Here is a 27,498-nt window from a genome sequence, read left to right as displayed (position 1 = left end):
TCATCTTCTATGCCCTTGCTGATGGAAGGAGGTTTGCACTCAAAATCTCACGATACATGGCCCCATTCGTTCTTTCCTGTACACGGATCAGTCGTCCTGGTCCCTTTGCAGAGAAACAGCCCCAAAGCATGATGTTGCCACCCCCATGCTTCACAGTAGGTATGGTGTTCTTTGGATGCAACTCAGCATTCTCTCTTCTCCAAACATGACGAGTTGTGTTTCTACCAAACAGTTCTACTTTGGTTTCATCTGACCATATGACATTCTCCCAATCCTCTTCTGGATCATCCAAATGCTCTCTAGCAAACTTCAGACGGGCCCAGACCTGACTGGCTTAAGCAGGGGGACACGTCTGGCACTGCAGGATCTGAGTCCCTGGCGGTGTAGTGTGTTACTGATCGTAGCCTTTGTTACGTTGGTTCCAACTCTCTGCAGGTCATTCACTAGGTCCCCCCGTGTGGTTCTGGGATTTTTGCTCACCGTTCTTGTGATCATTTTGACCCCACGGGGTGAGATCTTGCGTGGAGCCCCAGATCAAGGGAAATTATCAGTGGTCTTGTATGTCTTCCATTTTCTAATTATTGCACCCACAGTTGATTTCTTCACACCAAGCTGCTTGCCTATTGCAGATTCAGTCTTCCCAGCCTGGTGCAGGTCTACAATTCTGTTTCTGGTGTCCTTCGACAGCTTTTTGGTCTTCACCATAGTGGAGTTTGGAGTGTGACTGTTTGAGGTTGTGGACAGGAGTCTTTTATACTGGTAACAAGTTCAAACAGGTGCCATTAATACAGATAATGAGTGGAGGACAGAGCAGCCTCTTAAAGAAGTTACAGGTCTGTGAGAGCCAGAAATCTTGCTTGTTTGTAGGTGACCAAATACTTATTTTCCACCATAATTTGCAAATAAATTCTTTCCAAATCAGACAATGTGATTGTCTGGATTTGTTTTCTCATTTTGTCTCTCATAGTTGAGGTCTACCTATGATGTCAATTACAGGCCTCTCTCATCTTTTTAAGTGGGAGAACTTGTACAATTGGTGGCTGACTAAATACTTTTTTGCCCCACTGTAACACATGGGTGAAACTGCATATATCAATAAAAGTAGAGCTGGAAGGGATCTTGGAGGTCTTGTAGTCCAGGGCTCCCCAACCCACAGGCTGTGGCCACTACCAGGCTGTGGCCTGCTTGAAACTGGGCCACCCGAGAGATGGGCAAGGGCATGCGCATGTGAAGCTCCACCTGTGTGAGAAGGTGTTTGTGCGAAGCTCAATGAAGGTTTGCACATCTTCTGCTTGAGTGAATGGAGCTTCACGCGAGAACACAAACGCCCTCCGTTCATGTGCAAAGCTCCGTTCACGCAAGTGTAGGGCACGCATGCCAGCCGTTCATACAAATGGAGCTGTGCATATGTGCAGGCGCCTGCCACTCACACACACTCATGCCGGGTTGGACTGCCAAGCTGGAAAGTTGAAGACCACTGTTCTAGTCCAACCCTGGTTCAAGCAGGTGACCCTATACCCATGATGGCGAAACTATGACACATGTGCCAGAGATGGCACGTAGAGCCCTCTCTGCTGGCATGCACACTGTCGCCCCAGGTCAGATCTCCATGGTGTTTCTTTCGTAAACTTCTGTTTCCCTGCAAACGGTGAAAGAAAAGCTCATGAAAGAAAAAGATCTTGCCTCTTGCAGGGCTGCCATTGTTGGGATGCCCCACCTCCCGCCGGCCAGCTGGTCTTTGGGTCTCTGCTGTGCATGCATGCATGTCCATGCATGTGTGCACATGTTCGCACATGCACACATTCGTGCATGCGTGCACCTTTCAATTTCAGCATGCAGTTTGGGCACTTGGTATCTAAGAGGTTCGCTATCACTGTCCTATACTCTTTCAAACAGGTAGCTGTCCAGACTCTTCTTAAAAACCTCCAGTAATGAGACACCTACAACTTCTGAAGGCAAGCTGTTCCATTGATTAATTGATCTCAGTGTTAGAAAATTTCTCTTTAATTCCAAGTTGCTTCTCTCCTTGATTAGTTTCCAATCATTGTTTCTTGTATTGCCTTCTGGTGCTTTGGAAAATAAGTTGACCCCCTTTTCTATATAGCAACCCTTCAAATACAGCAATACTGCTATCACCCCTAGTCTTTGTATCAGACATCTTGGGGAAATACATAGCACAGCATTTGTGTACATTGTCATTACTGACACACTATTTATTGCAAACACCACTGTGTGACCACTGTATATGTTTTCTGACCATCAACACAGCTAACAAAGCACACAGACACAGGTAAATAATATAAATAACAATACATTTATTAAAACTGTACAATAAACGACGAATTTTGTCGACAAAAAATGTATCTTGTCTTTTTATGTACTGTAGGAAGTTAGCACCCACCCCTTTCCTGGAAGAGTGAAATATTTTAGGAAATATGAAAAAGGCAGGATATTATATTTCCCTGGATAAGAAATGGATAAGCATGGTTTGAAGCAGCTCCCACCTTCCTGCCCCCCCCCACCCTTTGTTAATGGACCAGAGGCAGAAACCCAATCCTTTGTCAAAGGACATTTGCAACACAATAGCAACAGAAACTAACACAATGGGCCCCATCTAGCAACCAAAACTCACATGTGACCTGAGAAGCACATGTGACCATCAGCCAGCAAGGCTAGCTAAGACCTCCACCCCCTGGGAGTCTGACAACCAATCAGGATACTCTTGCGGGGCCCCAGGAAATGCAAAGCCAGAAAGAGCATAAAAACCAGAGGATTTACTGTATCAGCCCTTTTCTGTTCAGGAACTCAAGCCATGTGATCCTGTCCACCATTAAACCATCTTTCCAAGCAGTCTCCATGTTTCCAGTGTCTTTTTCCCCACTTGGAGCAGAACCTAGAAGGATATTTCTTCCAACAGTACACTAAGAGCATATGCACCAAAGACAAATTCCTTGTGTGTCCAATCACACTTGGCCAATAAATAATTCTATTAGGCTAAAGTTTTTGCAGGTAAAGACGAATATAACCCCTGCTACAGAAAGTGTATCGAAACATTAAAATGATTCTATGATCGGAGTAACCAGAGCAAAAGAGACTTCTTCTTCCTAGCGTTATTATGGCAGGGTCCGTTTAAAAATAGACCATTAAAAAGAGATAAAAGAGCAAAAGAGACAATTCACCCAAAATGCAAACCGGAAATTTAACCCTCTTATTAAAAAAAACTCAATACCTTAACATAAATAGCGAAATGTGTAGAAAGACACCATAACAATCCTATCAAAAACATCCAGAGAGAAGGACTTGGGGTTTTCTTGACTTCCCCGTTTTAGCCTTCTTGGTGGTCTTCCATCCAGAGATGAAAAATAATGCAGAGAGATCTCTATGTGCATAAACTCTAAAAGTGTAAAAAATAATAATAAAAATAAAAATTACGACATGTATAAAATGAACAACGGCTCGGCTTCCAGCTTTTAACGCGAGTTTTAGGGACTCTTGTTGGAGTCGGGCAACGAGTAACCCTATCAGGCGTCGTCTGCAAACCCACGCTGGCCATCCGGCGATCACCCGCGTTACTCCAACTGGGTAAAGCGGAGTCACGTGCCTCGATCCGGGACGCGGGCCTCCCCCCCCTTGGTGACGTCACTCGCGCAGCCGCCAGCCAGCGGTAAGGCTGCATTGTCACCTCCTCCACGACAGGGGCCGCTGTCGGACGGGATGCGGAAAGCCTTTTGGCCCGCCGGATGTTGCGTAGCTGTGCGCGGCCTGGCTTGGCGGTATCGCTGGCTCGGGGTTTTTGGTGTGGAGGGCAGGGTGGTTGTGTTCGCCGCTGCAGCAAAGGGCGTCGGAGGTAAAGGAGGGCGGCCGGCCGGAGGAGCAGACGCCGAGGAGGCACCATGCCCACCGTGGAGGAGCTCTACCGTAATTACGGCATCCTAGCCGACGCTAAGGATACCGCTCCGGAGGTGGGACGCCACGGGGGTTTTGTTTTGTTTTGTTTTGTGGAGGGTGGATTTTGCCCCTTTGGGCTTTGGCCTAGCGGGGCAGAGAAGGAAAGGGAAGCCCTCTCGGCTCTCCTTTTAGCTGCGGAGAACGTTGGCTTTGGATGGAAGCGTCGCCTCGGCCAACCGCGGCGCGAAGGAGCCGGTAGGCCGACCAAACTCGACGAAGGCCGCGGATCCGTCCTTCTTCCCTGTTCGTTTTGTTGACCCCCAAATCCAGCTTTCATTTATCTCAGGGGTGGGCAAAAATGTGGCCCTTTTAACAACCTGTGGACTTCAACTCCCAGAATTCCTGAGACAGCCAAGCTGTCTCAGGAATTCTGGGAGTTGAAGTCCACAGGTTGTTAAAAGGGCCACATTTTTGCCCACCCCTGATTTATCTAGTTTACCCGAGGCCTTTGGAGGCTTATTCCCCAAGGGGATGGGGGGGGCGGGGAGATTGCTGCTCTCGTTTCTCCCGCGCGCTGTGCCGGATGGATAGGATTCAATTTACACAAACAAACGAACGAACAGCAGACGCTGCCCGGTTTTGCATAAACAAATGATTGGCGGACCCTAAAATCCTTTTTTCCCTCCCCCCCCTCTCTCTCTCCCACCCCCCACCCCCAAAAGAGAAATTTGGCGAGTGCGTGTCTCCTTCTTTTAAGAGGTACTCTTCGGCCGAGGTTAAAAACGAAGCGGTTAAGGCTTCTGGGATGCTCTTAACTTCACTCTACCAACTGGAAGGTTTTATAGAGGGGATCCTGTGAAAATGGACTTTAAAATGTCCCTTTTAAGTTCTGCTGGGATTTTCTTTAAAGCTGCGGTTTGTTTTGGTTTTTTTCTAAGTGCTCTGGGAAAGGTGCCTCAGTGGCTAAGATGCTGAGGTTGTCAATCGAAAGGTCGGCAGTTCAGCGGTTCGATTCCCTAGTGCCGCCTAACGGGGTGAGTTCCCCTTACTTGTCCCAGCTTCTGCCAACCTGGCAGTTCGAAAGCACATAAAAAATGCAAGTAGAAAAAATAGGGACCACCTTTGGTGGGAAGGTAACAGCATTCCATGCATCTTTGGTGTCTAGTCATCCCAGCCACATGACCACAGAGACGTCTTCGGACAGCACTGGCTCTTCGGCTTTGAAACGGAGATGAGCACTGCCCCCTAGAGTCGGGAACGACTAGCACATACGTGCGAGGGGAACCTTTACCTTAAGTGCTGGGAAGTAGCAATGCCTTGGCAGCATGGATCATTTCATTGAGAATTTATACAAACGTGCTTTTTCCTAGGAAATGGTCACCTGTGTAATAGTAAAGTATACCTCTATGTTTCAGTAAATGTCAACCTTTACCTTTCAGTATGCTAATTAAAGACAGGGTAGAGAGTTGAGCGCTCTTTCTGTCGTAGTGGATAATGTAAAATGTCAATTTTTAAAACAAAAAAATGAAAGTGCTCATTCTTTTCCTTTGAAACATTTTCTTAAAATACATTGGGATATGATAAAGTGCCATATAAAAAAAAAAATCTGCCTTGAGAAATATTCAAGGCTCCTTTTCTGTCTGGCAGGTTCTTATACCATTGTTGTATAAAATATCAAGTTCATTATCATTTTTCCTTTAGAAAAAATATATATCATTTTTAAATGATATAATATCATTTAAAATAAAATATCATTTTTCCTTTAGAAAAAAGGCACTCAGTTACCCTTTTTGCGCTGCAATTAGGTGAAGCCTTTAATTTACAATTTCTGGAGAAGAGAATTAGTAAGTTGCAGCAAAAAATGGTGTGACTGAATCTAATACTGTCTTTAAGGAGTTACAGGCACACTGATTATGTAGCATATATTATATAAACATTTTCTATATTAGATATGCCTCGTAGTATACAACAGAAGTCCTGTTTTTCTGTATTTCATTTCAGTCTTGTACTGAAATATTCAGCATATTAGAAAGGAAAACTGTACAAGTAGTACATTTATATGCACTAGATCCCCACCCCGCCCTGCACATTTAAAATGAATTGGCCTCTTTAGATTTTCGGAAAATATAGTAACTATATGTTTTGTGTAATCTTCCCTTTTGGAAGAGACATATTCTTACATTCAGGATCATTGGCCTTTCGGGTGAATACAGTATAGAATATTTTTTAAAAACAGAGAACCTGTTAAGTAGAGAAAATAGGGTTAAGTACACAGAAATCACAACTTTTGGTATCTCCTTAATTAAAGCAACAAGAACCAAGGAGAAGATGAAAGTTCTTTAAGAATTTGCCAGTGCAGTATTAATTTCCATGTCTATGCTGAATCACATTTGGATTACTGTACAGCCCTAGTGTTAAAATACTTTCAATCCTTTAACCGATTAAGCTTAGTGTTCAAAAGCCAAAATATATTAAGAATTGCAACAGCTATCAGCTATAAAAGATGCTTAGCGTTATGAACTTCCAAAGAAAGGCCATTCTTAACTGTAAAAAGGCAGCAGACATTTTCTGGTTGCTTGGTATATATGGAGGATGATAAAAAAACAGTGCTTGTGGAAAGATTGCAGTAAATTGTTTCCATACGTATATTTATTATTTCATAGGCTAATACTTTAATATGCTAGCAGGAATGGGAGCTAGCATATTACACCTTTTGAGTACACTATTAAAAACCATGTGCATCAGTAGAGCACTCAATCATTACAAAATGTGATGTCTCTGCTATGGTAAATGTCTAGTCAGAAATGATGGGATAATTATTAATAGATAATTTGCTTATGAGAAAATTTTCTGGCAAATGCAATTTTAATTTTTCATTGCTTACTTAAAGCTCTGCATTCTTAGAATTCTCTCTTCTTTTCTAGCACAAAGATGCTTATCAAGTTATCTTGGATGGTGTCAAAGGGGGTGCTAAGGAGAAGAGATTAGCAGCACAGTTTATTCCAAAGTTCTTCAAACATTTCCCTGAGTTGGCAGATTCTGCTATAAATGCTCAGTTGGATCTTTGTGAAGATGAAGATGTTTCGGTAAGTGCTTTTTTCTTTACAAAAGGGAAAATGCTATTGGAATGTGCATTGATACAGTACCTGAAAATCTCATTAACAATACATTTTATGTGCCTTTTTTGCCCATTCTCTGCAAGCAGTTGCAAAATCTTTTTAGATTATAGTGTAGCTGTTAAGATTGTTAATAATAGTCCATTCCCTGTGCTATTATTTCTGCTATTTTGCACAATTAAAATATTTACAACAGTTGCTGAATTACATCGTAAATCTACTAATAGCATAATATGCTAGTGTTGATTCATTAAAATCCTAAATATTTTTCATGCTGGATTTTATATTGTGATGATCCTGATGCCGAATCTTCTATAATTGAACATATATTATCCAGTTGTTCCATGTGTGTCTTTTTTTGTTTATAGATCCGGCGCCAGGCAATCAAAGAATTACCTCAGTTTGCTATGGGTGATAACCTCCCTAGGGTAGCAGACATACTTACCCAGCTTCTGCAATCAGGTGAGACATATTATTGTATTAGTTATAGTAAAAGGCACGGCTAATTATTCATTGCCATAGTTTTCTTGCTTCAGCTTTCTTACTGTTTTCTTATCAAAGTTGTACTATTATATTTTTGAAGAATTTCTCTTCCCTTTATTCTCATTATTTTTCATATTATTCCTAAATATTATATTTTCCCATTGAAAATATGGTATGAGTAAGGGATGTTGTGATCTAAAAGATAGATGCTAATTTTGAGCCTTTATTAGCACTGCTAATTCTACATAATGCAGAAGAAACATTTGGATAGAAGACACCTTGCAGCTTCAAATTCTTTCTTAGGTATTACCTATATAATCTTGTGGTCACTAAAAGTCAACATCAACTTGATAGCATATAACCAGTTGGGAAATTGTGCTTTAGATACTGCTTTGGAAGTGCACTACAAAAGCTAAAAACTGGCATTGATATCTCTTTATTTTTTAAATAATGATACCTCCAAGTTCAGTTTTATGTTTGTGTCTGGTACAAAATGAACCTTTTTCTTTTGTTCTTATTGCGGTCATATACTTATATAGTTGGTATATATCTGTACATCAAGTTTATTGTAAATATTTAGCCAGAATCATTTTTCTCTGAATTTTATATTTTCACTGTCTTGGTTTCTTTGTAAGGGTTTTGCCTGGAACAGTTTATTGTGTGAAATTCTTTATTTCCTGAATTTCCAGTATTTGGCACTATCTGGCTTAAAAGAATTGCTGATCCTTTGTTTTCTTTATTTTTAGATGATTCTGCAGAATTCAACTTGGTTAACAATGCTTTGCTTAGTATATTTAAGATGGATGCTAAAGGTAAAGGATGCATTTTATACTAAAATATTTTATGTTAATATTTTGAAATAAAGGACTGGGTGTACTTTGTCGCATTAAATAGAATAAAAATCAGAACAAAAGATGTTATGGCAACAATAACAAAATTACTTTCAAGGAAAAGAGTTCAAAGCTTGCACTGTGATAGTTATTTAGAAATCTACAGATCAGTTAGAAAGTTATAAAAATCTTAAAGCTATGTTTTCTATATTATTTCAATTTACATATAATGTAACTATAAATAATGGATTGCATCCAATTGGTATGTCTCAGCAATATTTATTTATTTATTTAAAATATTGTATGGCTGCTCACTTCAACAAAGGTGACTTGGGTGTTTACAAGAGTCAACAAAATTATTCTATTTCTCCCTTATTCCCCTTTTAGAATCTGTTAATCAGATTTAGGATAAAAGCGATGGGGCTGGGAGAGCAGTTAAAAAAGGGGAAGCTTGCAAGGAGAGAACTCAAGTGCCCTTTGATATTGTTGGATGTAGCCTTAAATGTTTAACGAAAAGATCAGTTCCTTTCAGTTATAAACAAACAAATGAGTGTCTTTATTGTTGTTTTAGGAACACTTGGTGGTTTGTTCAGTCAGATTCTTCAGGGAGAGGATATTGTGCGAGAAAGAGCCATTAAATTCCTCTCTACAAAACTCAAAACACTGCCTGAAGACGTGCTAACAAAAGAAGTTGAGGAGCTAATACTGACAGAATCAAAGAAGGTGAATATATTAATCTTGTTAAATGATTGCAACGATTTTATAAACAGCATGAACTGTTGTACTGCATTTTGACTAGAAAACAATTAAATTAACTATAGCCATTCTCAAAAACCAGTTCGTGTTAATAATGATATTTTGGCATTGGTAAAGAGATATTTTCTTTCCTGGATTATGACTCTCTGCGCTCAGTTACTCAAGGCCTTGATCATCTCTCATCTAGACTATTGCAATGTGCTTTACATGGGGCTACCCTTGAAATCCATTTAGAAGCTGCAGCTGGTGCAAAATAGGGCAGTGAGAGCAGTCTTTGGGGCCCCTACATTGGTCCACATTACACTTCTGCTCCATGAACCTAACTATCGGTCTGCTTCTGAGTGTATTTCAAGGTGTTGGTTATGACCTTTAAAGCCCTTAATGGCAAAGGTCCAGGTTACATGATGAACCAAATCCTACTATGACAAGCCAGGCCTTGTGCCAACAGAAAGGTCCTACTTTGGATCCCATCAGTCAAAGAACTCTTGACTATCAGGATCCAGAAGTAGCGCCTTCTCTGCTGCAGCACCCGCCCTTTGGAATATCTTACCCTCTAAGGCAGAGGTGGGGAACTTTTTTCCCTTTACGACTTGTGGACTTTCAACTCCCAGAATTCCTGAGCCAGCACCCTCCTATTCTTCCACAAGATCCTGAAGACTGCCAGTTGGCCTGGGGAACCAAATGGGGGACTTCCACACTGGAGGTATCTGCTGGATTGATTTCCCCCCCCCCCACCTATCCATCTTTTTATTATCATAATCATGTATTCTTGTTGTGTTCTTTTACACTGTTTATTTTATTCTATTATTTCTGATAATATTTGTTTCATTCCTTCTCTTTTATTGTTGTAAGCTGCCTAGAATAGCCCCATAGCAAGATAGATGGCAAATAAATTTAACAAATAAATAAATGTAGCATGCATGTAGTATGATATAACAAATAAGAATATAATTAAAATCTTTGCTTAGTTATTGAATGAACTTGGAAGAAATTAACATATTAGGCAAGAATGCTATTAGACTAAATGAGCAGCTATTTAAATACTGTGTACATTACAAGTAATTACAAAATCACTTATTGGGTAAAGAAAAGGAATATGCAAATTTTCCCTTTCAAGTGCTATGTCCTTTATTTCCTGCTTTCTTCCATTTCTTCAGGTGCTTGAGGATGTGACAGGGGAGGAGTTTGTCTTATTCATGAAGATACTATCTGGCTTAAAAAGCCTTCAGACAGTAAGTGGGAGGCAACAACTAGTTGAACTAGTGGCTGAACAGGCTGACCTTGAACAAACCTTTAATCCATCGGACCCTGATTGTGTGGACAGACTCTTGCAGTGCACTCGCCAAGCAGTTCCACTGTTTTCTGTAAGTATTCATGCTAAGGAATGTTGTGTCTTTCATGCCAAGTCTAAAAAACCTGTAACTGGCATGGTTGGAGTGAATGCAGGTAATCCTCACTTCACAACCATTCGTTCATCGGCTCTTCAAAGTTACTCAAGACCATTCTTCAACGTTGTGACTGCCACAGCATCCCAATGGTCACCATTTGGGTCCTTAGCAACTGGCTTGCAATTATGGTAATTATAGCCTTCCACTATCACATGATGGCATTTGCAACCTTCACTGCCAGCTTCCAATAAGCAAAGTCAATGGGAAAGGCAGCAGGAGGTCACAAATGGCAATCATGTAATGTACATAACAACTATGTGAGGTTCGCTTAACGGCATCAACCATAACTCTTAACTTGGTGTGGCCACATCATGTCATGCTTTGCGACCACATATCTTAGAGACAGAAAAAATGTTAAGTGGGGACTACCTGTATTCTATGATGCAGGCCACAGCTATGTATACATTTCTTTTGAAAATCATTTTTATCTTGATTTTGAACTCTTACTCCCCACCGCTAATCCAAAGGGGCTGACAGTGGAAAAACAATAACAAAAATTCAATCACAGTGCATTAAATAAGGATTTGTCACTGAAAGATGTAAAAGGGTACAGAGGCCACAAAGTAGTAGACCTTCTCTATTAAGTGGAAAAATATAATCCGTAAACAAGAATAAAAGTTTCAAAATAGATTAAGATTGAAGAAGAACAAATAATAACTTATAGGATATGCATGACAGTAATTACCTTCTACTCTTGTGGCTATAGAACAGTAATTCTGTAATATAGTAGCAATTCTCCCAGATGAATAATGCTAAAATGGGACACTGCAGGTGGCCATAAATGCGACCTGGTTGGCAAGCACCCAAAATTCAGTTTGAGCGTGGAGGAGAATGGCCATCAGAATTTGAAATCCGGTTCATAAGTATCCCCACAGTATGCGAGGAATGCATTCCCATCAAAAAAGCTAAATATGTAGTACCATAATATACCTATTCTTATAAATATTTTCCAGTGCTAGAGTCATATTGATAGTGTTGCTGAAAAATCTTTTAATACTAAATATTTGCATATTGCTCACTTTTGGAATGTGCTTACCCATATTATTTTGCTTCCTCTTGCATACAGTATTTAGATGCATTTTATTAATTGTACCTGAACTAAAATGATTTATTCTACAGTATTTTTATTAACAATTGTTTCAATTAAATTCCTTATGGTTTTATGGCATGTAGCATTCAACAGGTAAAAGAGAATTGATACATTCTTTAAAGTTCAGTTCAAAATTTCAACTTCAAAATGTCCTTTTTTCCTTATACTGGTTTTTTTTTACTTTATCAAAGTTTGAACTTTATTATAGATCTGTTATTCAGTTTTATAGATGAGAATGAATGAAATGTCAGCCAGCACTTTGTCTCCTCCAAAATACTAATTTGCTTGAGTATGAATAAGTAGTTTACTTGCAGGGTGATTTTTGCCTAGAGGGGTAGTTAAGTGCAATAGTGTTACAACTGTGCATAAACAGCACTGTGTGAAAATGAGTTTCCCTTGAGGATGCTAGTTTGAAAGAGGGGTTAAAGAAGCAATCTATGTCAAAATAGATGGCTTCTATTTGAAGTTGAAGTTAATTCATTCATCTCGAAAAATAAGGCCAGGCTTACCTGGTAATAGAGAATTGTAACAACCATATTGATACATTTTTCCCAGTGCTAATAATCTTACAGTAATAATTGCTGTTCTGATTTGCCACAGAAAAATGTTCACTCTACAAGATTTGTGACTTACTTCTGTGAGCATGTGCTGCCAAATTTGAGTTCTCTGACCACTCCAGTTGAAGGCCTTGATATCCAATTAGAGGTAAGCTAATCTGAATATATCTGACATGGCTAGAATTATTCAGTGTATATATGAAACGAAGAAATGTATAATTAATAGTAATAAATGCCTTTAAAGTGTTATTATCTTCAAAATCTTTCCAATAATTATATAAAATTCCATTTCATTTTGTACATTGCAGTGCAAAAATAAAAAAACAAATTACTTCTTCCTAAGGTTTTCAGTCTAGAATAATCTAAGGTATACTGCATTCAGTAAGCAGGCATATTCTTTAACAAATCAGTGTTTTTATTAGTTTCACTTATGTCATAATCAAGTGAGCAAGATTTGTTTTTCAGGTCTACTTCTGTTTAACATTGTCATCGTACAAAGTTATAAATCTTCATTTTTACTTCATTTTCTAAAGATAGAATTTATCTTTTTCAGGTACTAAAATTACTTGCTGAGATGAGTTCCTTTTGTGGGGACATGGAAAAGTTAGAATCAAATCTAAAGAAACTTTTTGATAAATTACTGGTAAGTGTATTCATAATCTTAGAAACATTGTAAATGTTCATAATTAAACTTAAATTTCTGATTATTATTCCAAAAATTTTCAAGAGGCAACTGGACTTTCTAGGGTTGGGTTTTTTGTTTGTTTGGTTTTTTGTTTGTTTGGTTGGTTGGTTTTGGGAAGATTGGAGATAGATGATGTTGTATCCCACCCCCTCTGTTGAGAGAGAGCTGTTCAATTTTGATATAGATAGCCTCTTTAACCCCTCTTATTTTGGACAGAGAGGATGCTAGTTTGAAAGAAGGGTTAAAGAAGCCATCTATGTCAAAATTGAACAACCCTCTCTCAACAGAGGGGGAGGGATATGACATACATCTCCAATCTACAACACAGTTCTTTCAACAGTTCCAAGAAAACTCCACACCAATTTGCACTACTCAGGTGACCCTGATGACACAGATAAACCTCCAGGTGACCTTAACGGCCCCCTAAAAGAATGCAAATGTTCTGTTGTCTGCAAGGAGTATAAATCCTTCCATTCCCCACCATCCAGTCAGAGCTAAAGAAGCTTCTTGGATGAGAAGCAAAATGTCTTCAAAGAAAAACCAGAAAGTCCAGTTGCCTCTTGAAAAAAGCATCTTTGGGACAACCATGACCTGGATGACTGAGAATCTCCATAGACATTCTGATTGTTATATAAACATTTCAAGAATTAAAACATTCCTGAATGTTTTAAAACTGGACAATCAATTTTAAACTGTGTGTGTCATAATAGCTAACTATTTTAGTGGATTAGTTATGTATAAGGTGGGTGTGGTGTGTGTGTGTATAAAATTTGTGTGTATGTATCAAATAACTTGTAAATATATAATACATTTATATAAAGCATATGTGGAAATGCTAAAATATTCTGAATGTCAGTTCTCTGTGATAGTGCAACATCTAAAAAGTAAATGATTGGCAGTTTGTAGGACTTACTTTTATATTAAAAGATAGCGGTCCATGTACTGTGGTAATACATGGTGAACAAAGTATTGATTCTATTAGTCACTTCTACTACAGAGTCAGAATTTTAAGTGCCTTTAAAAAATACATACATACATATATGTTGTTATAGAAATAGCAAGAAGTGAGGATTAAAGCAATTTTCAGAAATTGGAAAGTAACTGCATATGAAATATAAAAGAATTGAAAAACCTTTGCTACTTAATCAGACAAGCAGGGAAGACTAATAAACTGCTAGGAAAAATGCTGCCAGTTATTGTACAAGGATGATGGAATGAAATTCTTTATTACCATAGCAATCTTATTTGTAGATACTTGTTTAAAGGAACATTCAAATGGAATCCAGAGTGGTGTTCTTTTGACCAGTGCTATTCTCCCAGTAGGATTAAACCCCTCATGCATTTGTGTACCCAAAAATCTGCTTTTTGAAGTTTGTTTTTGTGCTCTTGGGTGGGGGAATGGAAGAAAACAATAGAAAGCTCAATTTATAGATGAAAATGTCATTTATCGGTATATTCCAAAATGTTGGAAATAGCTCATTGTATATCATTTCTAATAATTTGAAATACATGAGAACTATTAGCTGAAAATAAATACTATATAACTTGTATTTCTACTTCTCAGGAATACATGCCACTTCCTCCAGAAGAAGCAGAGAATGGGGAGAATGCAGGCAATGAAGAGCCTAAGCTACAATTTAGTTATGTGGAATGCTTGTTATATAGCTTTCATCAACTAGGACGAAAACTTACAGATTTCCTAACAGCAAAGTTGAACACAGATAAAGTGAAAGACTTTAAAATCAGGTAATACTATGCAGACTTTATTAGAATGAAAATAATATGTCCAGGTTAGAAATATGAAGTATTTTTCTGTGCTGCAAATAAATTATTCGTATTCATTAAAGAATGGTCAATGTTTGAAAGGGAAAGGTAAAAAGAGAAAAGTTTTCTGTGCTACAATAAGTACAGTATATAGCCCAGAACTACAAATTACAATTTTAGATGTAATTGTTTTAATTGCGTCTTCTGAAGAATCAATCTTGTGATTTTACCTGTGAAGAAATGCTATTGAATTCTGAGAGAAAATTAATGTGATTGTGGTTAAAATTATTCCAGTAGCCTTTTCTCCACTGTAAGCTTGAGTATTGATTTCATTTAGCTCAGAATTAATTATCACACATTCTAGGTTTAGCTTTCTAAACAGCACAGCTGCTGCTAAAATATTTGGATTCTAAATAATGCAAATGAAATACAATTTCTTGTTGTGAAAAAAATACATTGTTCTATTTAGCACCCATTAAATACTTAGCAAACTCAAAGCAATATGCAATAGATTTACTACAAAGTATTATTGCCCCATTACCTTTAGAGTACTATTACTGTCTTAGTGACTTTTTACATTCCAAGTTAAATAGTATGAGTTGTGAATGTAATAATATGATAATTTATGGGAAAAGCAAAAAGAAAAATCTATGGGTTTGCCTCGTCATGGATATAAAAGGCACTTGCACATTCATACTGTTAGTAAGTTAGTAGTCAATTGTTTCATTTGATTTATTCTTGTTTTCAATAAATATTCTAATTTAGCTGAGTCAGAGCCTGCAAAATAGCTGAGTAGACAGAGACTTTTGCCAGGTGGCAAATTAAGAATATGTTCAATATGGAAATTTGTGATTTACTGCCAAGCCATAATCAAGGGAACCTAATGGCTAGTTTCAACTGTTCTTTTCCAGTATTCATCCAGAATTGTATTAGACAAAGACAGAGACTAATAAAAATACTTTATCCAAGTTCCCATGATGACTGCAGCCATTCTTGATTGTCCATCCAATATGCAGCAAAACTTTAGAATTTCAGAATTAATGCTAAGATATGCCTAGGGTAAAATAATAAGTGGCTGTACTATTATTCATAAAATTCTCCTTTTCATCAGCCAATTTTATTATTGAACAGCATTGGATTATAATAACACTTCACTGTTTAAATGAAATGCATTTATACCTTTGTACATGTTTCCTACTGCTACAAATTTGGTGTTCAGAAGTATTTCTAACAGGCAATATAGGTTTCTTTTTTGGTGGTCAAGTCTGTTATTCTTTCCTAAGATTAAGAAGACTGTTAGTTTCACCATATGGTCCTGCACAGTTTTATATTAAATGCTTCTCTCTTCTAGATTACAGTATTTTGCTAGAGGACTTCAGGTTTATATCCGACAACTTCGTTTGGCGCTCCAAGGCAAAACAGGAGAAGCACTGAAGACAGAAGAGGTAAGTCTTTGAAAACTTCGACCTTACATGAGTTTAGTTTAGTTTCATGTCAGTGTGCAATGTAAAACCTGACAAACACATTACTTTCAAGTTCTTGAGTTCCTTATTGTTTTATCTGGATCAGCAATTGCAAATTTGTAAGCTCATAACAATATAAAAGATATGATGTGCACAAATAATAACAGTGATTTGGTTCATAACACTAGTATGTGAATTTTTCTCTGTTTCCAGTACTCCAAAAGTCAATCAATTTCAAGAACTAGTATCAAGGTTGTAAATAGCAAGTTTCTTAGCACAGTAATTTTTGTAGCTGTTAGATAGCCATATCATAATTACATACTAGTTGCAGATTATTAACATGGTTTGCAAAGCTTCTGTGAATATGAAAGCTTCCAACTAGAATAAAGTATAGTATTCCTATTGAGAAACGATTAGTACCTTCAGTGCCAAAAATTGGACTGGGGAAAATGTCAGAGGATGTTTCAGTGTTTAAATCATATAGGTGTATGATTTAATAAATAGTCCTTTTTTTTTTTTTTTTTTTTTGCAGAATAAAATTAAAGTGGTTGCACTAAAAATAACAAACAACATCAACGTTTTAATTAAGGTAAGTGTTAAATTGTGGGACAAAAATATTGACAAGTCTACTTTGTCATTATTCTATTTGAGCAATATGTGAAGCCTGTGTCAAGTATGTTTATGTCTGAAAAAAAACAAGGAGAAAATGAGGTGGTTACATTTTTTTGAGATGGACACATTTTCATCATTCTGAAATATATGAGACCTTCAGAATTCAAATGTGCTTCTTTTTAAAATGAGACTTTTCTAGAAAAGTTTTTCATAATTCAAGAAATGTGATTTCAGGAAATTCAAAACAGACTTCTCGTTTTACCTCTAGGATCTTTTCCACATTCCTCCTTCATATAAGAGTACAGTTACACTCTCCTGGAAACCTGTACAGAAGTCTGAAGCTGGGTAAGATAACAGTGAATGTTCTAATCTTTACAGTTCAGAGAATCTTATTGTCTTTCATTATGCTTTTGATGAGAAGAGAAAAGGACTTAACAAAATATGGGGAAATGAACTAACTTTTGTGCAAGATGATCCATCTAATGTGTTGGTGTAACATATGGCTGGCAACTTGTAAATGCAACATTGCAACCCAATGAGAGGGCATCAGGCGGTGTTCTGTGTCTTTGTAGTGTTGCTGGGTAAAGAGTTCAACTTTTTAGGAGATTGGGGATTATAGGATATGGAGATCTGTGGGAGGCAAATTGCCTATTCCCATACTTAAAACTTCAGATTTTGGTCCATTTTTCAAGGGCTTCTGTGGAAACAGTTTGCCTCCCAAGGACAGTGTATTCTATTCCCAGGTTTATTTTTTAAAAAGGAAAATAATGCCATTAAAATTCAACTATTTTGAGTTATAGAAGAAACATTAATTACAACAGAACAGCCTTTTATTTTTAAGTAAATGTGCTACTATATTGGTTTTACATCTTCTAAAGTAATTTTCTTTCCAAAGAAAACTGTTGATGTAGTCACTTTCTCTCAGCCCTAGGAAGGAGGCAGTGGCAAACCACTTATGGAACAACCTTGCCAAGAAAACTTCAGGGACTTGTCTAGGCAGTCACAAAGAATCACATATGATTGAACAGAAAAAAATACTTTTTCACTGTCATTGACATATTCCAAAATTGAACATTAAGAATTTTGAATTTTTACTTGTCTTCTAATTATATTGGCCTTGACTTTTTTTTTAAGGCAAAAACGAGCCAGTGAAGATACACCTTCTGACTTACCAGCAAAAAAGTCCCAAGCTGGCCCCAAAAGAGATGCTCGGCAGATTTATAATCCACCCAGTGGGAAATATAGTAGTAATCTGGGTAATTTTTCATATGGTGAGTATTACAATCTTACTACTATTACAGTTCTGTCTAATTTGAGAACAATCAGCCTTTTTTCCTTTGTATCCTTTTCAGGATTATGTATGTGTCTTCTTAGCTCTTGAAGGCATTCTAATATTTCATTTTAAATGTTAAAAGTCTAAGACAAGATAATACTACCTATGTATCTGTATGATGTAATTTAGGAAATTACTGGTATAGATAGTCCTCAACTTACAACCTGTTGCTTAGTGACTGTTGCCGTTACATTGGACCTCTCCAGGGCTATTATGATCTTATGAAATTATTTTGATTAGACTAAAAATATATTATAGAGAAAGTATAAACAATATGATTACCACAGAGTAAGAACTTATCCCGTATATGTAATTGCTATAAAAGAAATCAGAAGGAATTTATTTGTAATCCTTTTTTGTCTTTTCTTTGGTTTTTGCACTTTTGTCTTTGCTCTTTTCTTTTTTCCTTTTTTTATTTTGCTTATCTGGTATCCTTGGTCTGGTTAACTGTCAGCATTGCACTTCCTACTAAACAACTACATTTAAAATACTTAACCCAAACCCCATATTTGGGGTGGGGTGGGGTGTAATTATTCAGAAAGCCCTTTGTAAAATACTACTGTTACTTTAATTTCATATAATGGTATAAGCAGAGTTACGATCATTAGCTGACCCCAAGGCCTACCAGGGCCTTGGTAGTACAGGGGTTTAAAGCACCCTATTTTATTTATTTATTTTATTTATTTAAATTTCTATACTGCCCTTCTCCAGAATAGGACTCAGGGCGGTGAACAGCCAGAATAAAAAACAATACATACAAAATTTAAAAACAATTTAAAATAATTAAATATTATTGGCCGTAAATTAAAATAACCCAATTTAAAATCAATTTAAAATTAACTCAAGCCAGCCTCGCTAATTGAAATAAATGGGTTTTCAGGGCCCGACGAAAAATCCGGAGGTCTGTTATTGTACGTATCTCCGGGGGGAGGTTGTTCCAGAGGGTGGGCGCCGCCACAGAGAAGGCTCTGCCCCTGGGGGTCGTCAGCCGACATTGTCTGGCGGACGGCACCCTGAGGAGGCCCACTCTGTGCGAGCGTACTGGCCGGTGGGAGGCTATTGGCGGCAGAAAGCGGTCTCGTAAGTACCCCGGCCCTAAGCCATGGAGCGCTTTAAAGGTGGTCACCAACACCTTGAAGCGCACCCGGAAGACCACCGGGAGCCAGTGCAGCTCGCGCAGGAGAGGTGTTACGTGGGAGCGCCTCGTCGCCCCCATAATCCCCCACGCGGCCGCGTTCTGGACCAGCTGGAGCCTCCGGGTGCACCCCAGGGGGAGCCCCATGTAGAGAGCGTTGCAGTAGTCCAGGCGGGAAGTGACGAGTGCCTGAGTGACTGTGCGTAGGGAGTCCCGATCTAGAAAGGGGCGCAACTGGCATATCAGGCGGACCTGATAAAAAGCCCCCCTGGCCACGGCCGTCAAATGATCTTCCAAAGACAGCCGTGCATCCAGGAGGACGCCCAAGTTACGAGCCCTCTCCGTGGGGGCGAGTGATTCGCCCCCAATAGCCAGCGATGGCGTCAGCTGGCTATATCGGGACACCCTGTTATTAAACTGGTTTTAAGACCAGCTGCCTGCAATTACTGCAGGGTTCGAATCTCGCCAAGGCTCAAGGCTGACTCAGCCTTCCATCCTTTCTAAGGTAGGTGAAATGAGGACCCAGTTTGTGGGGGCAATAAGCTGACTTTGTATAAATATACAAAAGGATGAAGGCTATTGCTGAGCACATTGTAAGCTGCCCTGAGTCTTCGGAGAAGGGCGGCATATAAATCAAATTAAAAAAAAAAAAAGATAAGGGAAATTATACTGTTTCAGATTTCAGGATCAACATTAGTAGTGAGTAGAATGATCTAGAAACAGTCTAGTCTGAAGCAGAACAGACTAGCTGTTTTTTAGATTGGAGCTAAACTGTTGAATTCAATAATCATTAATTCTGAGTAGAAGCGGCCCAGTTTACTAACTATTACAAGTAAAGTTTTTTTACAACATATTAAAAGTCAAATATATATATTTAAAAAAAAACCTTCATCAAAGATAGGTTAATTTTATCACATTTCTCTTAGGAATGGCTTTACAGGTAGTCCTCAATTTACAACTACAATTGAGCCCAAAATTTCTGTTGCTAAGCAAGATAGTTGTTAAGTGAGTCTTGCTCCCCTTTTACGACCTTTCTTGCCATAGTTGTTAAATCAATCACTGCAGTTAAGTTAGTAACAGGGTTGTTAAGTGAATCTGGCTTCCCCATTGATGTTGCTTGTCAGAAGGTTGCAAAAGGTGATAACCTGACCCTGAGACACTGTAACTATTGTACATAGGAGCCAGTTGCCAAGCATCCAAATTTTGATGATGTGATTATGGGGATGCTGCAACTGTCATGTGAACAACTATCATGAGTCACTTTTTTCACTGCCATTGTAATTTCAAACACTAAACTAATCATTGTAAGTTGAGGACTACCTGTACTCAGAGCTGTTGTGATTCTTACTAACTTTATTAGACACTGCTGTGTTCCCCTTACACAAATTGTCATGTAACAACCATAATTGGGGCCTTGAAATGTGCCACGAAACAATACAGTTGTAAAGCAAAAAAAATCACGTGGCCATGCCAACTTATAATTACAGCTCCAGTTACCGTTTTTAAGCAAATTGCACATGTGACCACAATTTTCAACTTCCCACTGACTTCCCCATTGACTTAGTGGAAGCTGACAGTGAAGGTTGCAGGGACATCTCAACTTTGAGGACGACTTGTATGTGGCTATGTAAATGAATGTAGCAGTGAGCTGTACATAGTGCTATTTGTTTTGGATTAAATTGGATATTATTTGAGTTGTTCTCCGAGAAAGAGGGGTGGTTTCTAAGTATGGTATATAAATGAAAAAATTAGTAACTGCTATTCTATGTCAAACAGTTTAAATGCACTGGGACATAACTTTTTATTTTCTTTCATTGCAGAGCAGAGAGGTGGTTTCCGTGGTGGACGAGGAAGAGGATGGGGTGGACGTGGTAATCGCAGTCGTGGAAGAATCTACTGAAAGCATTTCCAAAGCCATTACTGTATGGCTAAAGCATCTTTAAAGTTTGAAGGATTGTCTGTAGGGGGCTACGTTGTCTAAAAGACTTGCCTTCTGCAAAAGACTGGTTTAAATGTTCTTACACCTTTGTATGTATGATCTACTTTTCTAATGGACAATAGACTCTCAGTGAAACAACAACTGTATTTTTGGATGTTTAACAGCTGGTATTTTGAGTTTGTGTTTGTTTTTAAAGCATCTTCAAGATTTATTCAGGAAAAAGCATGGGTGTTGAAGCTGAAGCTGCTTCCGTACAGATGTTACATTCATCTATAAATGTGGCTTATAATACAAAGGGGACTCTGTATAATAATAAAATACTAGATAATGGATGGAAATGTTCTAATTAAAATGAATAGGAACTTTTCTTCAAACTGAATCATATTTCCACATCGGAAAGAATTATATTGCAAAAGAGAAGCACTATAAACCGCCAAAGGCATGGTTCATTGACTGAATTCTTTGATTTTTAAAAAAGGCAACAAGGTAACGTGCTGTTATCTTAAACCAATCCAATCATTTCTGGAGAAACATGTTAATTTTTAACATCTTGCTCTTCTCCATATATGGTTATACAACGTATGTGTTACAAATTGATTTTTAAAAGTTCTGTATAAATGTGTCCATGCAGACACAAAAAAGATCCAGTGAAAAATAAAATGCTACAAATTCAGTCCAGGGAAGATGAATCCTGTAGCAAATATTAAGGTGGCTAATTAGTAACCTCTCCCGTTAAATTAATATGTTTTTTGGCCTTGAGCAGCTGTTTCTTTTCAAGACAGTTAAATGTGTTTTAAAATAAGTAAAATTACAACATCTTATTTGTATATTGGTTTTTTTTTTAAAAAAAAAAAACACCTTACAATTATCTTGGTAAGTCTTCCAAAATAAAAAGCTCCTTATGGTAGACATCTTCAAACCTTTATTTAAAACATTGTACTGTATCAGATGCAATTGCTTCAGTGTTTGACATTTAACCTTTGAGAGTTTTTCCCAGTTTTGTTTTTGGACTGAACATTGTAAGATGCAGATGATGGTATAAATGTCAGAAAGGAGCAAAAACATTGAAATCAATCCAACTAAAGCTGGTTTTAAAGAACTGCAAATTCCTTCTTATCTTGGACCCAAGCCCTTTTTACCATTTTGGAAGTCATTAAGAGAGTCAAATATTTGTACATAGACATTTCTGACAACTTGTAATGTGTATTAGCTAAAATTAGTTTATAAAATGGACAGAGATGCATTTCTTGGTAACTACAGATTTCTTTGTTCTGATGACTCATTCATCCTTTTCTGATATAGAGGTGTTGAGCAAAATGATTCAAGTTAAGGGTCTGCTCTACAGACTCATGTTACATGTACTCATGTTATAAAGAAAGTGATTTTAAAATTTCCAAGTTGGATTGAAAAAAGGATTCTAATTTGGAGGGGTAATTTGTGTCTCCCATTAAGCTATTATACTGAAAACTGACCAGTTCAAACTACAAATAGTGGATTAGATTTTGAAACATTTTCTATTCATTATATTGCTTATTTGGACTGTCAATTTTTAGAAACCTAGCTTTTACGGAAGTTTAACTACTTTTACTACATATAGTTTTGGGAGAGGGCTCTGTTGAGTAATAGGTTGACAATATAGTTCTCGGAAATAATGTGCAAATTGTCAATTAGAAATAGCTCATTTTGTGTTAAAAATGCAGTGAATTATTTTGGAGACATCTTTTAACCACTTTTTATTTGTAAAATTTCCTTTATTCTTTTGCAATAAATCCATTTTGTAATTTTGTTAGTGATTTGTGGCTGTTTATTTTTTAATGAAATTGATAAAATGTGCAGAACAAATTATGAAGGCCTTGATCTCTGCATTTTCAGAATAGTATAAATGTTAGCAGTGTTTAGGTTTCTTATGGATATGTGACCATGTAAAAATACAATTTATTCAGAAACAAGCATACCTGGGTGTTTCTGCTTTTGTTATTGAATTCTTGACATTTCGCAGCTCCGTTCTGAATAAAGCCACGGAAAACGGCACCTTTAACATTTACCGTAATTCTTGGAATATTCGTGAGTCTCCAACTGACAACCAAAAGCAACTAATTATTTTCTTCACACAATCTACCACTTAACAAGCTAGTTAATTTCATGTGTCACGGATGGACCAATATCGCCTCAGCTGGACTTTGTATTTGTATATAGTCGACGGCTAATGTATAATTTAGACATCGGAAACAAAAGGACACATTGAAAAGTATTTATTTAAATCTGGTCAAAACCTGGCCCGCAATAAGCGGTCAGGGAGACGAAGCTGTAAGTACAAAGGAATTAGAATAGAGCTGGAAGGGACCTTGGAGGTCGTCTAGTCCAGCCCCCTCCTCAAGCAACAGAGCCTATGCCACTTCAGACAAGTGACTATCCAGTCTCCTCTTAAAAACCTCAGTGATGGAGCGCCCACGATTTCCACTGGTTAATTGTCCTCAATGTTAGGAAGTTTCTCCTCAATTCCAGGTTGCTTCTCTCTCTCTGATTAGTTTCCAACCATTGTTTCTTGTCTTGCTCTCCGGTGCTTTGGAGAATAATTTGACCTCCTTTGTGGCAGCCTGGCAAATCCTGGGATACTGCTATCATGTCACCCCCTAATTCTTTTCTTTAGATTGGCCAGACCCAAAATCTGCAGCCGTTCTTCATATGGTTTCGTCTCCAGGAAAAAAAGAACATTCCTCCACATACACACACAAAAATTGAAAAGAGGAACTGGGCAGGCTTCCAGTTTCCAAAACAATCCTTCGGCGCTTTTTTTTTCCCCCCCCCCAAGCAGCTGCCCTATAATCACTCGCAGCAGTCCGAAACGAGGCCAACACCCTTGGCCGAGCCAACAGTGACTTCGCGTTTTCAAGCGCTGCAGGGCAGGTGCAACGCCGGAGTAACTTCCCCTTCGCTCCGCCAACAAAAGGGGCGTGGAACTTCGTTCGGCTGACGGCGCCACAGAGCTCCTGATTGGCTGCTGCCTCCGAGCTGCACGTGGAACCGCAGGACGGGCGACGAAAACAAGCAACAGGCCGCGCCTTCTCCCTTGGAGGCAACGCCCACATTCCTTTCGCCACATTCCTCCTCCCGCCTCCGGCACTCCTATAGAGATACTAAAAAAAATAATAATCGAAGAGTCGCCTTCCTACCGCCATTCTAGAAATTATACAGCACTCGCGCCGTATTTTTTCATCCCCGCATCAAACAGCAGGTACCCTTACACGCAGAACATATCCACTCCCCCAATTTCGCCTCGTACGAACCCTTCCTTTAAAAAAAAAAACTGAAAAAAAAACTTCTCCTTATGATGTAGACACAGAGCGATAGAGACAGACGCACTTCTCCAAAATGGCGACTTGAGCGCTTCCGGTTCCGGGTAAGGCGGGCTAAGGCTAAGGTTGTGGAAGATGGCGGTGTCAGCAGGAGCGTCCGGATGGAGTGGCCGAAGGCTGGCGTGCGCCTCCCTGCGCTCGTTCTTCGGCCTCTTTTTGCTGCAGGGCTTGGCGCCTCGTCCAGGCGCCGCCACCACGCACTGGGTAGTCACCGAAGACGGCAAGATCCAACAGCAGGTGAGAGAGAGAGAGAGAGAGGGGAGTTTTCAGGTCGACGCGAAGAAGGTCCCTGAAATGAAAACATTTCTCCCTTCCTTCTCGGGCAGGTGGGAAGAGCTAGCCGGGTCAGCTTCCCCTCGAGAGTTGCCGGGTAGGTAAAGGCTTGCTTGCCCCTTGAGAAGGACGGCTGAACTTGAGGAGAGAGTTCCGAGCCGAGGAAGTTTTTTCCCTTTGCGATTTGAAATACCCTGGAGCAGGGGTCTCCAACCTTGGCAACTTTAAGCCTGGCGGACTTCAACTCCCAGAATTCCCCAGCCAGCTTGGCTGGCTGGGGAATTCTGGGAGTTGAAGTCCGCCAGGCTTAAAGTTGCCAAGGTTGGTGACCCCTGCCCTGGAGGATATATTTTCTCTCACTGTGTATTTTATTTTATTATTATTATTAGTTCTCGAAAGAAATAACTTGCCTAGCTCTCTTCTGTGAACAGTTTGGCTGGTTCCACCAAACCGGCAGGCGTCCGCCAATTTCCCCACACGGGCCAGTGTGAATTCACAAAGGAGGAAGGATGAAATCAACGCGCATCTCCTCCTCTCCGTGTGGTTGTCTGAGAATAGGTTGCCCCGTACGCGCCGTGAAGGTTTTGTTTGGCCATCGAGCTACGGGGTGACTCTTAATTAAAGAGGGAGTGAAAATACAGAGCTGCCCCCCCCCTTTTTTTTTTTTTCCTTTTCCTTTTTTTCTTTTTTGGTCAATGCCAAAAGCTAGAATATTAAGTTTTCCGTATTAGGAAACTCTGGACCCTTAATAATTTGCTGCTTTTATATGTGTAGCGTTGCCTGCTCCTTAATGATTTGATTTGTTTCAATTGTTTTCCCGTTATTCCATCTTGAGGTAATGCTTTCAAAAGGAAGAAATGGCTTAAAAGCTTAAGTATTTTTCCTCATATGTACTTGGTTACCCACAACTGCCATTTTATTGCTCTTTCAAGTCACCTAAGAACATCTTTGCAGAGTTTTTCAGTCTTTCTTTGATGAATTAGACTGGCTAATTGCAACTGCAAACCTTTAGTAATTGCAAGCTAAAGTTGAAAGGGGGGGGGACCCCATCCAGCAATACAAAATTGCAGTTGCATTTCTGGGAATTTTACTGCTTGCTTCTTCTTATGCATTTTTTAAATTGTTTATTATTTTGCTTAACAGTTTTATTATTTGAAAGCCTTAACCAAAACACTGTTTCTACATGAAAAGACAACTCTGATAGGGGAGGGTAAATTAAACATTACTATATTCTTAGCTGTTCTCCATTTTAATGACAAATTATCCAGGAGAAAAGCTACACTCTTCACATAAAGTTTACATCTCTCATTTTCCTGCCTATATATGGCAATGAGAAACTGTTGGTGGAGAATAAAGTTTCAAATGCTGCTTTCTGTTCTCATTGCAATGAACCAGATGCCTATGTAATCTAATATAAGCATGACATCTCTTTGCAAAAGCCATTCTAATTCATTTTTTTAAAATCTTCTAGGTTCAGAAATAATTTCTATCTGATACATTAATTAGACTGAGCACTGTATTCTCTCAGATTTCCTTTGATAGTTTCATTCAGATGATTCAGTGGGCAGCATTGTCAGCTTTATCTTTTCCCCTTTCATTCCATTTGCTATTTAGTGCCGGTAAAATTCAGTAAAAGATGGAGATACTTAACAGAGTTTCAAGAGTACAAAGTCCCATTTTGTCATGCAGGGACAGAACAATACTCTGGTGTTTACTGTTACGAATGCACCAAACCAGATTGCTTTGTCATTTTTAAAATAAATTCAGTCAATAATAGTGCAGATAATAACCATCAAATGGCATTTGATCCTTAACAAGGACTGATCTATAACATATATTCTTTATCCCCTAAGGTCCTTGTATCTTTTTATCATACTGCACATGTACTATACGGCTTTTTAAAAGAAATTGAGAAATGTATTTAGAATAGTCTTGTAATGGGTCAATCCTATGACCAATAGCTATGAAAATTTGTGAAATTACTTAATATAGGAAGCCTTGAAGAGAATTCTATATTTTATTTTTCTCCCATGTTTCTATTCTCTCTCCACCATCTGGTTTTTGTTTTGTTTTTTTGCCTTAGCTCAGATTCAATAATACAAAAGAACCAACAAAAATTATTCCAGTTCCTATATTAGGAGGTATAAATTAGCACAGCTTATAGTCTAATTCATATTTCATATTAGGTAGCTCACACCTTAAGAAAAAATTACATTTTAAAAAATGTTGCCTTAATCAGTTTCTGCTGGAGAGAATACAAGGGACACAGTATTTTAGTCCAGATCATTGAATATGGTTTTAGATTTTTCTTTTTACAGTGATACCCACTGATAATTCATTATAGAGATAACTGCCTCTTCTGAAATTTTTAAAATTGTATTTCATTAAGCAATTACTAGATGATAAACAGTATAAATGCTGATACATATGGATAACTCTATTTATTGATGCAGATAACTAGATATATAATATAACAAGTAATGCCATTACAAATTTTTCTCCATTCTTCACATGTTGAGTGTTTGCCAGCAGAAGGGACCATTATTGTCTAATGAAGGAGTGCTCATATCTACATTTTGCATTGTGGTATTTATGGGCATTAATGGGTTTGAGGGCATTTTGGGGGTTTATCACATGTTCCTTATTCAGATGAATTTAATTTTAAATAAAATTTATAATTGTGCTGCAAAGGATTCCTCTGTATAACCTTATTTATTTCCAGCAATACCCCTATAGGCATTAGAAGGCAATAACATTGATGGGTGGTAGC

General features: G+C 38.3%; 2 protein-coding genes across 3 annotated transcripts in view; both read left to right on the top strand.

The window, feature by feature from the left end:
- The first annotated feature begins 3,776 nt into the window (after positions 1-3,776).
- API5 (apoptosis inhibitor 5) lies at positions 3,777-22,888 on the top strand. Its single transcript, XM_060687595.2, has 14 exons — positions 3,777-3,962; positions 6,813-6,974; positions 7,373-7,466; positions 8,234-8,299; positions 8,889-9,040; positions 10,231-10,437; positions 12,212-12,316; positions 12,722-12,811; positions 14,418-14,599; positions 15,969-16,062; positions 16,613-16,669; positions 16,961-17,037; positions 17,827-17,963; positions 20,981-22,888. Exons 1-14 carry the CDS (start codon positions 3,894-3,896, stop codon positions 21,058-21,060), a joined length of 1,572 nt encoding a protein of 523 aa, XP_060543578.2. The 5' UTR covers positions 3,777-3,893; the 3' UTR covers positions 21,061-22,888.
- A 1,220-nt stretch (positions 22,889-24,108) lies between these two features.
- Positions 24,109-27,498, top strand: part of TTC17 (tetratricopeptide repeat domain 17) — a 56,107-nt gene continuing 52,717 nt past the window's right edge. The window contains exons 1-2 of one of the 2 annotated variants that reach the window (XM_034417403.3): positions 24,109-24,334; positions 24,437-24,692. In XM_034417403.3, the coding sequence (XP_034273294.2) occupies positions 24,531-24,692 (162 nt within the window). In that variant the 5' untranslated portion in view covers positions 24,109-24,334; positions 24,437-24,530. The remainder of the gene's footprint in view (positions 24,335-24,436; positions 24,693-27,498) is intronic. The other variant, XM_060687594.2, reaches the window with a different exon arrangement.

This window comes from Pantherophis guttatus, chromosome 1, assembly GCF_059756535.1.
Source record: "Pantherophis guttatus breed Tessera chromosome 1, ASM5975653v1, whole genome shotgun sequence".
NCBI lineage: Eukaryota > Metazoa > Chordata > Lepidosauria > Squamata > Colubridae > Pantherophis > Pantherophis guttatus.
The sequence above is the reverse complement of the archived record's forward strand: the minus strand, read 5'-3'. Positions and strand labels throughout refer to the sequence as shown.